This window comes from Ambystoma mexicanum, chromosome 7p (genome assembly GCF_040938575.1).
Source record: "Ambystoma mexicanum isolate Mex_15411 chromosome 7p, UKY_AmexF1_1, whole genome shotgun sequence".
Taxonomy (NCBI): Eukaryota; Metazoa; Chordata; class Amphibia; order Caudata; family Ambystomatidae; genus Ambystoma; species Ambystoma mexicanum.
Window position 1 is genome coordinate 252,853,163 of NC_090939.1, and position 13,007 is coordinate 252,866,169.

The following is a 13,007-nucleotide window of genomic DNA, read 5'->3' on the forward strand; positions in this document are numbered from 1 at the left end:
TAAAGAGATGTGCCCAAATAATCACTTAAGATCACGAGCCTAGTCACTGAGAACTAGACCAGATCTTCTGTAATGGAGCCCTTGAGCTTAAAATCCTTTAATAGATACATCATTTTAGTGCAATTTGTTTTTCTGCAGAGTTTAATATTGAGATTAACTTGACTCCAAATAAAACACAGGGGGATAGTGATTCGCCGATTATCACAAAATTGTTTGAAGTAGGGATGGGTTGTCAGGTTCATTAGCTGACAGTATACTTACTAGACATATTTTTGCAGTTGGTTTGGAGAATCTTCCATGCAACCTAAGTGTCTCCATCTTGTCTTGCATTTTACCTGCAGCCCCTTCTACCTTTCCTTCTCCTTTATTTTCCCAAGCGACTCTGTATGAAGGAAGCCCTTCACAAAAACTCAAGTGAATAAAAAAAGACACCTTGTCAAGGTACCAGGCATGGGGCATGTTAACCTGTGAAATGCAAGTAGTCTTCTATCAAGGAACATCGTTTGGGTGACAGTAACATGGTGTGACCAGGTGAAAATCTCCTCCAGCTCCGTAAGGTAAAGAAAATCAAAATACAGTGGCACAGTTATGTTTTTGGAAAGTTGGTCATTAGAGAGCATTTCAAACCAAAAAAGCAATTCTAGCAAACCACCGGTAAGTATTATGTACAAAAGCGATCTTTATAAAAAAAAAGAATGTATTTGGCAAATACAAACAGCCTAAAAGAATGTTTTGTGGTGACATTATTTCTGGTGTATTTTTCTTTTATTAACTTATTTGGTGACCTGTAAATTGAGTTACAAGTCACTGCACTGGCATTCGTAGATTTGTTTTTTTCACAGAAACATAATTACATTTGTACAAAGGTTAACAAAAATAAGACAGCACATACAAATTGCGACAAGCAGGGAGGAGCATGCAGAAAACAGGTAACGTCTGAACACTGTTCATTGTGAAAATATCCCAGATGGGGGATAAGATGAAGATGTGTGGGCTTTACCAGAAAGTAAAGACTTTTGGTGCGTGCCACTGCCAAATTCCAAACTGTGGACAACATTCAGTGAATGTGTCATTCCATGGCCAATCTGTATAAAAGGCAGGTGGCACATTCATTGCCACAGCCTTCGTTTTCTTGCTGAATCTTGGCAGTCCGCTCTCTTCAATAAAGCTACAGGACATAGAACTGTCCGGTAGTGTCCGCCCGACTATTCATGGAATAGGGTTGGCTATTGCGCTTGACAACGTGAGCAAGGAAGTTGCATGAGCAGTTGTCTTAACAGGGATGGATGGACACTTTGGATGAGACAAAGGGGAGTACATCATAATATAAGTGGCAGTAAAAAAAGATGACCCAAAATAACAACTTAAAAACCAACACTGAAGACAAAACATTACATTAATAATGACCATTTAAAATGAAGGCTAGACTAGGAATACGCATCGCTTCAGTCTCTTCCGTAATACGAATGGCAATAATGTAAACAAAGCATACCAAAAACCGGTATGATGATGAGAAAGTCTTCTGTTTTGGGGGTGTAAACATTGAGAAGGTTTCTCACGGTGGTAGGAAACATGAAATTGTTGGCAATGTTTAGTAACACAATAGGCGCATCTAGCTCTCTGTGGCAGATGCGAAGGCAGTGGCATTTTCCATGTTCTCTTTGGGTACAAGCCCCATTGCTTGGAGAGCTGCAGTAGCTGCCATAGCTTTAGCGTGTTTCTTATTTGGGCTGGCTTGGCTAGGCAGGCATTCTTTCCCATTGACCATCACCTACAAAACAGATAACAGCCATTGGATAATCCAGGTAGTTTCCCATTGATTTACATTAAAACAAATTTAAGAATATAGAAATGCATGTGTCGATAAAATCACAATCGATACAGAAGATACCATTTCCAGTAGTGCTTTTCCAAGTCAAGTATATAACTAGAAAATACAGAAACATTCTGAAATGTGCTTTTTTTAATTGACAACGATTAGATTTGAGGCACTGATATTAAGAAGGTTTAAGTTACTTACCTGTAACCTGTTCTCCAGCATGGATTCACATGCTCATGAATATTCCCAGTCGTCAGGCTGGGCATCTTCTGTAAAAGAAAAAAAGTTTAACTTCAAAACTATATTCCTCCTCTGAACCAATCACTGTCCTCTGGGTCAAACTGCCCCCATCCAATGACAGTCCTCTCCCTAAGCCCCACCCCTGGCAACCATCTTCAGATTTGGTAAGCACGTAAAGTGGCAGTATGACCAAGAAGAGTCGCAGAGGGGTCAGAGGGTGGGTTTGCATGTGAATCCATGCCAGACCCATGCTGGAGAACAATAGTTACAGGTAAGTAACTTAAACCTTATCCACCATGGAGTCTGGCATGGAATCACATGCTCATAAATAAGGAATACACAGCAGTACAACATTACACAACCACGGGAGGTGGCAAGGCTCAACAGAAGCAATTAACTCTTACCTCTGGAACAGAATCACCTAAAGCGAACAGGTTGAGTAGTACTGTTTGGCCGACTCTGGACTCCTCCCTGGAATTCCTGTTGACGCAGTAGAACTTTGTGAAGGTGTGCATGGACATCCACGTAGCAGCCATGCAGATGTCTAGCAGGGGCACACCAGACAGGAACGCCGTCGTTGCAGCGATCGCTCTGGTGGAGTGGGCTATTGGACGGCCCGGCAGCGGTCGGTTCACCAACCGATGGCCGTGCATGATGCAGCTAGAGAGCCATCTTGAAATGGAAGCCTTGGATAAGGCTTTCCCATGGTTCACATGACCAAAGTCCACAAACAATTGTGAAGTCTTCTGAAAACTCTGCGTGCGCGCCACATAGAACTTCAAGGGACGAGCAATGTCCAGCGAGCGCAAGGTCCTCTTCCAACGGCTACAAAGGTTTTGGGAAGAAAACAGGCAGCACCAAAGGCTTGTTGAGGTGAAATTCCAACAGAGCCTTCGGCATAAAAGAGGGGTGCATACGCAGTACCACCCTTGATTTGTGGAAAGTGAGGTACAGTTGCTTGCGGGATAGGGCCTGGATCTCACCTACACGTCTGGCACAGGTGATGGCCACAAGGAAAGTTGTCTTCCACGAGAGAAACTTGAGTAGGGCCTGATGCATAGGCTTGAAGGGGGCTCCCATGAGCCTGGTCAGAACCACGTTGAGTTCCCATGCCGGGGCAGGAGCCTTCACCAGTGGGAAGGATCGGAAAAGGTCTTTGAGAAACTCCATGACAAGTCTGTGGGACCACAGCGAGGACCTCCCCGGGGACCTGGTGTAGCTAGAGATGGCCACCAGATGTACCTTGTTGGATGCGTGAGCCAGTCCAGCTTTTGCCAAGGACAGCAAGTATGGAAGGATCTGAGGAGCAGTGACCCTCAGAGGGGTAATCTTCTGCGACCAGCACCATGTGCAAAATGCTTCCAGCTATGGCCATAGCACTTCAAAGTTGACAATGCCCCGGCCTTGGCGAGGACCTCCCTGCAGTCCGCTGGAAACTCATAAACTCCAAACACTAAGGCTGCAGGAGCCAAGCCTTCAGGTTCAGCGATCCTAGGTCGTGATGCAGGATTGCACCTCCCTCTCTGGTGAGCAGATTCGGAACCACCAGCAACTTGACTGGAGGCAACACTGATAGGCTGAGAAGGTCAGGATACCAAATCTGCCTCGGCAACGCCGGGGCGATGATTATCATCTTGCATCAACACTGTCTGTGTGTGGTTGTGTTGATGACTTGTAGCAGGAGAAGGAACAGAGGTAATGAGTACAGAAACATCCCTTCCCACAGGAAGGTCAACACATCCCCCACGTTCCTCGGCTGGTGGAATCTGCTGGCAAACGTCTGGCATTTGGAGTTCGCCGCTGTGGCAAACAGATCAATCTGGGGCCTACTCCATTCGACGAACAGGCGGTCCTGACGAAGCTCCCACCCATGGCAGGATCGCAGTTCCCTGCCGAGGGAGTCTGCAATGGTGTTCTTGACTCCCGCCAGGTGGAGAGGGACGAGAAACATGTCCTGTCTGATGACCCAGTGCCACAAGTCCTAAAGTTCCTTGGATAGCACCAGGAATCGCCTGCCCCCCCTGCTTTCTGATGTAGAACATGGTGGTGGTGTTGTCCATGAAGATCCTCACCACTTGCCTTTCAGAGATGGTAGGAATAACTTGAGGGCCGAGAATACTGCCCCTAGCTCCACGATGTTGATATGCAGATCCTTCTCCTCCGGCAGCCACAGGCCTCTGGCGTGCAGACATACGGTTTGTGCTCCCCAACCTTCCAGGGAGGCGTCCGTGGTGACCGTCTCCTGGTATGGGGGTTTGAAATCCTGTGGCTTGGGCGATGTGGGAGCGGACCACCCACCACTTTTATCTCCCATCGGAATTCACTGTTGAGAGGGATCTTGCCCGTGAAATATCCAGACACTAGTATCCAACGGGCATCCAGGAATTCTTGTAGGGGTAGCATCTGCAACCTGCAGAGACGGACGAGGTAGATGCATGATGACATCATGCCCAGTAACAACTTGATGGCCCATACCGTGGCTGTCTTCACCAATGACAGTTGTTGCACCTTTCCTTGAATGGTTGCTAGCCTTTCCTCCGAGGGCAACGCCAGGCGTTGAGCCTGGCATCGAGAAACTGCACGTTCTGCAATGGCATTAAACAGGACCTCCGATAGTTCACGGAGAATCCCAGATCCATCAATAGTCGGAAGGTCGCCTTCGTGTGTTTGTCGGCCAGCTCCTGCAAGCAGGCGTGTCAGCCAATCGTCCAGGTACGGTATACGTGTATTCCCTGTAGAAGTAGATGGGCCGTCACTGGTGGCAGGCATTTTGTGAAAACTCTTGGGGAAGACGTCAAGCTGAATGTTAGAGCCTTGAACTGGTAGTGCTTGCCCTGCACCATGGAACATAGACATTTCCAAGGTTTCCTTTGAATGGGGACGTGGAAATAGGTGTCTTCCAGGTCCAACAACGTCAAGAAATCCCCTTTCTCCAGTTGGCCGAGCACGTGCTGCAAAATGACCATGAAGCGTCTCCAGCCCAGTGTCTTCTTTCTGACTAGAAAGGATCTGGAATAGACTCCGGAGTTCCAAAGCCGTTGGGGAACTAGCTCTATCGCCCATTTTCATACCGCTTCCAGAAGCTGAGGGATGTGCTGCTCCTGACAGGGAACCAGTGGAATACGAGCACACCTGCATTCGAACTCCAAGGTGTGCCCCTGGGCGAGACCTTCCAGCACCCATCTGTCGGTGGTGATCTTCCTCCACTCGTTGACGTACCTTGTCAGCTGGCTTCCCACAGTGCACGAGTGGGGGCCCGACGTTTTGGCCTGTTCAGGCTTGCATGGCACCAGCGTCCTGCTATGCGGGCACCAGCGTCGCTGTCCTCCGCTACAGTAGACCTGGGAGCAGACTATGTAGGCTTCATGAGGTGAGGACTGGGAACGCTGTCTGTAAAACGTGGATAAACCTTTTGATGACCTGATCGATTTTCCCCTGAAGGAGCAAAAAGACGAGCAGTGCTGCTGGAGAGTGCAGAGGGGACAAGCCTGTATCCGTCTTGATGGCCTGGACGGACTCGTCGATAGCCTTCCCAAACAGATTTTCCCCATCAAAGGGTATGTCCAGTACGTTCGCTTGGGCCTCCTGATGGAAGTTAGTGACCTTCATCCATCACTGCCGACAAAGGCAAACACTGTTTCCCATCTGCCGGAACCCTATGTCAGCGACGTCCACTGCCACCGTGATGGCATGGTAGGATGCCTCTTCCCCCTCCTGGAAGAGGGTGAGGGCTTCCATCTTCTTATCATCGAGAAGGATCTCCAGGATCAGTCCTAGCTTGTAGCACAATTCCCTGTCGTACCTGGCTAGGATCGCCAGGACATTGGCCGCCTCGATTGTGGATGCCGCCATGTAAATCACCTTCTTCCTCATGGCATCCATCCTTTTCCCCCTTGCTGTCCGGAGGGACTGGCGACGATGAGGATGGGTTAGCTGACCGTTTCCTCATTGCCTGCCAACACTACTGAATCCGGCGATGGTTACGACCTCAGGCACTTGGGTGCAGAGTCCGCCACCCTATACTACTTCTCCAGCCTATCCCGCTTAGCTTGAGTCATGCAAGGATTTTTCATGAGGGCCAGGCCCTCCTCCCAAATATCGTCCAGAAAAGGCACAGCCACGATCATCTTCCTTTTGGCATCTCGCCTTTGGTACAAGAAGCACTCCTTCTTGGTTTCCTCGGGCACCAGCAGAAATAACTCGGAGGCCCTGGAGATTATGCAGTGTAAGGATCGCACCTCATCCAGTGTGGGAACCTTGTGAGGAGCATCCAAATGTGTTGATTCATTGTCTGCTGGGACGAAGTCTTCGCCTTCATCTATGCTTGTGGCCGTATCCATTCCTGTGTCTGCTGGGAGGGGGGAAGGGGCCCCGCGCGGTGGAGGAGGTTCATATGGGGGTGACAGCTGACACCTCCTCTTCTTAGACGGAGGCTTATTGTGGGCCTGGGGCACTACAGGTACCGGTGGCATTCTAAGATGCATCTTTGACACCAAGGTGTGGATAGTTGATAGGATGTTCAATGAAATGTCCCTCGGCTGAGAAGGCAAAGAAGGAAAACTTGGCTTGTCCTCCCCGTGGACCGTATGCATAGACTCTTGATCTTCATCATCCGTGGACAACACCTCTATAGTTTGAGCGGTGACCTGTGAGGACTGTTTTGGGGCGTCCTCATCCCCTTCCTCCATGAGGGTTCTGAACCAGAACCTGGGCCGGTACCTTTACCCCGTCTGGAGAGCTTGCCGTCTTTGCCAAGGCCACTGCAGTGGTGTCGAGCCGTGGTTGCAGGGACACTTTCTGAGCTGAGGGAGCCACCCTCGTAGGATCAGCACCCATAGCTGCTGTGGTAGTAGTAGCCATTGATGAAGTCACCAACGAGGACTTTGTCTGTGCCGGTTGAGCCTGCTTGGGCTGAGCGGCCTTCTTTTTCTCTGTCCTTGGCTTAATGGATTTCTCACGCAGTTTAGCTGGGGTGGATGACTTCCTTTTTGAAGAGGAGTTTGACTGGCAATGGAGGCGGAAGGTGATGCTGATCGCGCACTATCCAACATGGGACACGCATCAGCGGCAAACCCAGTGGACTCGGACTTGCAGATCTTGGCCTTATCTTGGACCCCACGGATGGGGCGACCTCAAAGGATTTAGAAGACTGCTTCTTGAAACGGCCAGTCCTGGATGAGGCATGACCCTGCTCGGAGCACAGGCCAGAGGCGTTGTTCGAGTTAAGCCATGCCGCCTGCCTACTATGCCTGTCTTTCGTCGTCTTCTTAGGGAAACCTAGGCATATCTCACACGCTACCTCCTTATGGCCTGGGTGTAGGCAGTTTAGGCATTGTAGGTGTGTGTCTTCCACAAACACATTCTGTAGCCCGCATTTAGTGCAGGGCCTGAAGAGGAACCTTCCCTCCTCGTTCTCCTTTGTCATGGTCGGAGGGCGCGAAGTAGGCCCAAGATGACCTTCTAGAATCTTTGCTCTTGAGGGACGCAGAACTTCAACAACAACGGATCCCTGTTGCCGTCGATGAAACAAACATTGAACTTTTCTCGAAACTCGAAAAATCCCACAAATAGCTCGGTGAGCAACTCGAGGACTCCCAACACTGAATCGTGCAGTAAAAATCTGAAGATGGCTGTCAGAGCCAGGGCTTAGGGAGAGGATTGTCATTGGATGGGGGCAGTATGACCCAGTGGACAGTGATTGATTTAGAGGCGAAATACAGTTTTAAAGTGGAAGTGAAACAGTTTTTTCTTTTACCGAGGAGTCCCAGCCTGACAACGGGGAATATACATGAGGCGGTGAATCCATGCCAGACACCATGCTGGAGAATAACAGTTTTCTGTACAATGTGAGCTGATTAATTGCAGATGATTTAATACACAAAGGGTAGACTATGAAAAAGGTTTTAGAAATCTCAACAGTAGGGAAGGAATACTTTACTTGCCTGTAACGCCTATTCTCCAGCATTAGTAACTTCCATGGATTCACATGCTCTTGAATATTCCTCGTCAGGCTAGGAATTTAATGCAGTTTTTCTTTACAGTTCCAAACATGCCGTGCTTGTCACTTTAAAGCTTTATTACAGTCATTTTGGGTCATACTGCCCAAAGTCAATTAGACAGGTTCCCTTAGCTCCTCCCCTTGTGTCCATCCTCAGATTTGGCAGCACACGTATTGTGGGAGTATAAGCCAAAAAGAGCCAGAGAAGGGGAAAAGGGAGCATGTGAATCATGAAAGATAGCAATTCTGGAGAAAAGGAGTTATAGTTAAGTAACTTATTCCTTCTCCAGCACTGGATCGTTCATGGATTCACATGCTCTTGAATAAGATTATACAGCAGTACATATATGCAACCAAAAACGGGCAGAGGCACCGCTCAACAGAAGTAACTAAGCTCACTTCTGAAACATTCACCTCATGCAAACAGGTTGCAAAGCATTGCCTGGCCGACTCCGCACTACTCCCTGGAATCTTTATCGACGCAGTAGAACCGCGTGAAGGTATGGACAGAACTCCACGTGGCTGCCCTGCAGATGTCGATCAGGGGCAGGAACGCCGTAGTAGATGCCACAGCTCTCGCCGAATGTGCTCTTGATCTTCCTGGAAGGGGCATGTTGGCCATACGATGGCAGTGGGAAATGCACGCTGACAGCCACCTCGCAATGGAAGACTTTGATAGGGCATTACCCTTGCCGACAGGTCCGAAGACAACAAACAGTTGTGATGACTTTCGCAAACTCCTTTGTGTGTGTCACATAGAACTCGAGCAAATCAAGTAGGGAGGTTTGTGACAAGAGTGCTGGAGGCCAAAGCAGAGGACTCTGAATGCAGATCTCACCGTAATAATATTCGACTGTTGGGGGTCCCTGAAGGAGAGGAGGGACTGAGCGTAGAGCTGTACATGGAAAAGTTACTTCTGGATATGCTACATACCAAAGCTTTTTTACATTGGAAAGAGCACATAGGGTACCAGGCAGACCGCCAGGGGGGCAACCCAGGTTGACTGTAGCCAAGTTATGGAACATTTGGGATAGAGACACAGTCCTGCAGGCAGCACATAGAGCAGGTCATTTCAATATTCCCAATGCCGCGATATTGATTTTCCCAGACTTCAGGCAGGAGGTCAACAAGCTGGAAGTGACTGTATCAATCAAGGGATCTTCTGACGGGATAACCGCTAAACAAGAGTAGCAAATCCAAATAGAGTATCATGGCCCGGATGGTGGTGCGTCGAGCCCACCCTGACTGCCGAGACCCACCATCCCCACTTGACAGGTGGAGGATGGGGAGGTTTCTCGGCAGGAATAGTTGGGGGTTGGGGAGGGTGCGGGGGAGTAGAGGAGGGGAGAGGGAGGATGTAAGGGATGGTGGGGGATGGGGAGTTCTGGTTGGGGAAGAGTTGCAGGGGGAAGGGGATGAGCAGCAAGGTGGGAAGTAGAGGGGTGCAAAAAAGGAGGTTTGGCAGGCTGAGAAAGTCTTGTGTAAGAGGTAATGGAAGGGGATAGGGAAGATGGAGAGGGAGAGAATGTGGTGCAGTTGGGGAGTTACAGTTTGATCAAGTTTGCTGGTCCAAAGACGGTGCATTTATTCTGCTGTTACACATCGCAAACAAAGTATGGGAGAGGTGAAGGACTGTGGTGGACCGGGCCAAATACAGACAATGCAAGAACTGGGCACTATGACAATTAAGATAGGAACATGGAATGTTCGGGGCCTGGGACAACGAACAGAGGGCCAAAGTGGGGGCATTTCTGAAGCGGAATCCAATACTAATAGCGCTCCTCCAAGAGATGCATTTGATAGGCCCAGACTTGGCGGGGCACCATGGCAAGTGGGGGATGGGGTGCAGTGTATTTAGGTCCTCATATTCCTCTTACGCTAGAGGAGTCCTAGTCTGAGTGAAGGGAGACACCTCGGTACATATAATGAACACATGGATGGACTCAAAGGGTAGGACACTGATACTTATAGGGGCACTGGAGGGACACCCCTTCTGCCTGGTGAACTCCTATGCACCAAACATAGGCTCTGAGCTGTACTTCAAGTTGGTGAGGGAGAGGGTGGTAGAGGACAGGCTAGGGATATTCATCTGGGGGGATTTTAATTGAAAGGCTGGAACTCAGCCGTGATAGATCAGGGACACCGGAAGCGACAAGATCAAAATCCTTGAATTCCCTGTAGGGAGTAGTTAGGAGCCTAGATCTGGTAGAACTATGGTGGGGTTCACAGAGGGAGGAACAAGGCTACCCTTTTTACTCCCTGGTAGACGGTATGTACTCCTGCTTAGATTACTTGCTTGAAGGGAGGGAAAAGGCAGGTAGGTTTTCGAACATGCAATACCTGGGGCGAATATTGTCAGATCATGCACCATTGGTCACAGAATACAAGTGGGGGAGAGGGAACCAGCCTGTACCACAGTGGCAAATGCGAGAGTTGGCACTGGAGGATGCACTCTATAAAGAGACGGAATGGGAGGAAATTGTTTTCTTTTTTTTTTTAGACCAATGTGGGGTCCATGGAAGATGAGAGTGCTGTGAGATGCCTTCAAGGCAACATTGAGGGGGTATGTATATCCACACTGCTGGCGGTGGCGGGGGTGCGGGTATGCGCAGAACCCTCACTGATTCCTTAAAAAAGACAGAGCAGAACATCCAGCGTGTACAAGCCGAGCAAAGTAGCGGGAGCCGTGCGGGGGAAGAATAAGCTGGGGCGCTGCAGAGGCATCAGGAATTACAGGAAGAGCTCCACAGTTATGATATGACTCAAGGGGGACTTTGATAACATCACAGGAGAAGATTAACAATGCTTTTTGAGAGATTTATCAGGCACTATATATTAGTGAGGGTTTATATGAGGAGGAGGCAAACGATGTACTGAACGAAGTGCGGTTGGCAAGAGTATCGAGAGAGCAAAATGAGGGGTTGGAAGCACCCTTAGACGAGGGTGAAATTTTGGAGGCCATACGTTCCATGCAGAGGGGGAAATCCCTGGGAATGGATGGTTTCCCGGTGGAATTTTAAAACACTTACGTGGATGTATTAGTACCCCATCTGAAAAAAGTGTTAGATTTTCAGAGCACCCCTTTCTCCAGTGCTGCATCAATGAGGGAGGCACTCATTACAATACTATTGAAAAAGGGAAAAGACCCATGCTACTGTGACTCCTATAGACCAATCTCCCTGATTAATGTAGACGTTAAGACACTAGAGAAGATTCTGGCAAACAGGCTATCCAGGGTGATTCCATGCTTGATACATCTGGATCAGTGTGGTTTTGTGGGGTGCAGGAACACCTCTATGAATTTGAGAAGATTGCATTATGTAATAGAACATACCCGGAAGAAAAAGGGGGAAATGGCCCTATTATCCTTAGACATAGGGCTTCATCAGGAGTCTGGCGGTAACCCTTAAATGCGGCAGTAGCACTATTACTGCTACATTTAAGGGTCTGCCAGATCATTCATTTATTTATTTATTTATTTATTTTTTTACATTTGTAGAGCGCACTACAGCCCCAAGGCATTGAGGCGCTGTTTACATGAAAGTGTACGTAGGCATGAGTACATTAGGACATGCGGTTACTTGGTTACATCATATGTGCTAGGTTACAGAGTACAGATGGGCATACGGCGCCTGACATTTCAGACAAACAGGCTGGTTTTGATGGCCTTGCGGAAGGCTAGGTGAGAGTCGATTACCCTAATGTGTGAAGGTAGTGCGTTCCAGTGGGTGGCAGCAATGGCTGGGAAGCTGGAGCCCCCTGCACGCACTCTGCAGGTTTTGGGCTTGGTGATCAAGTTGGTGTAGGCTAGCCTAGATGGCTTTGTGGAGGTGGGGAAGGCGATGCGCTGGGCGAGGTAGGGGGGTGCCAGATCATGGAGGCATTTGTGAGTGATGGAGAGGATTTTAAAGATGATTCTCTGTTTGACAGGAAGCCAGTGAACCTGTCTCCTTAGGTCCGATATGTGGTCCTTTTTTGGGAATCCAGTGGCAGCCCTAAGGGCATTGTTCTGGACAAGTTGGAGTTTGGCAATGTTTTTGCTGGAGGTGCCTCCGAGGAGAGCATTACAGTAGTCCAGTCTTGAGCCGATAGTGGCTCTAGCGATAGTAAGGCAGTTCTGTGTCGTTAGGAAGGGTCTTACTGCGTTAAGCAGTTTTGAGTAGTATGCTGAAGAGGCAGCAATGGCGTTAACCTGTCTATTCATGGTGAGATTAGAGTCTAGGTAGACACCCAGAGTTTTTACTGTATGGGACACAGCGATGGGTATATTATCGATGGTGAAGGAGCGATATTTCTTGTTGAGGTTGCCCAGGATGGTAGGTGACCCAATGAGCAGAAGCTCTGTTTTGTCACTATTTAGGCATAGCCAATTTTCAGCCATCCAGGCTTGGATGGTACAGTAGATGGAGTTGAGGGTGATCCTATCTGCCTCATAGTCACCTGTGAGGGGGATGAGCACCTGGGTGTCATCAGAGTAGTTGGTATATGAGATACCCATGGTGTCAAGAAGGTTGAAAAGGGGCCTAGCCTAGTAAATAGGTTGTAGAGGGTGGGCGCAATGCAGGAGCCCTGAGGCACCCCACATTTGATCTGACTAGGGGAAGAGCATGCTGAGTCTGAGAAGACTTTCATGGCCCTTTCCTGTAGAAAGGAGGTGATCCATGCACATGCTTTAGGGGAGAAGTTTGCTGCGATGGAGAGGTGATGGCAAAGAGTATTGTGGTCCACGAGGTCAAACGCGGCCGATAAATCAAGGAGCAGAAGGAGCGCTGGTTTACCAGCGTCTCTGATGTCGTCCATTTGATTTTTTAAATCGAGGAGGGCAGTTTCGGTGCCGTGTCGTGGCCTGAAGCCAGACTGCCGAAGGCCCAGAAGGTGGTGATCCCGAGGAATTTCTGGACCTGCAGGTAGGCTGCTTTGTCCAGAATTTTAAGCAGGAAGGGGACGGTG

General features: G+C 48.9%; 1 protein-coding gene across 2 annotated transcripts in view; it reads right to left on the reverse strand.

The window, feature by feature from the left end:
- Positions 1-759: 759 nt before the first annotated feature.
- The window catches only part of SON (SON DNA and RNA binding protein), a 1,246,872-nt gene continuing 1,234,624 nt past the window's right edge, over positions 760-13,007 (reverse strand). Inside the window, exon 13 of one of the 2 annotated variants that reach the window (XM_069636251.1) lies at positions 760-1,771. In XM_069636251.1, the coding sequence (XP_069492352.1) occupies positions 1,613-1,771 (159 nt within the window). In that variant the 3' untranslated portion in view covers positions 760-1,612. The remainder of the gene's footprint in view (positions 1,772-13,007) is intronic. The other variant, XM_069636250.1, reaches the window with a different exon arrangement.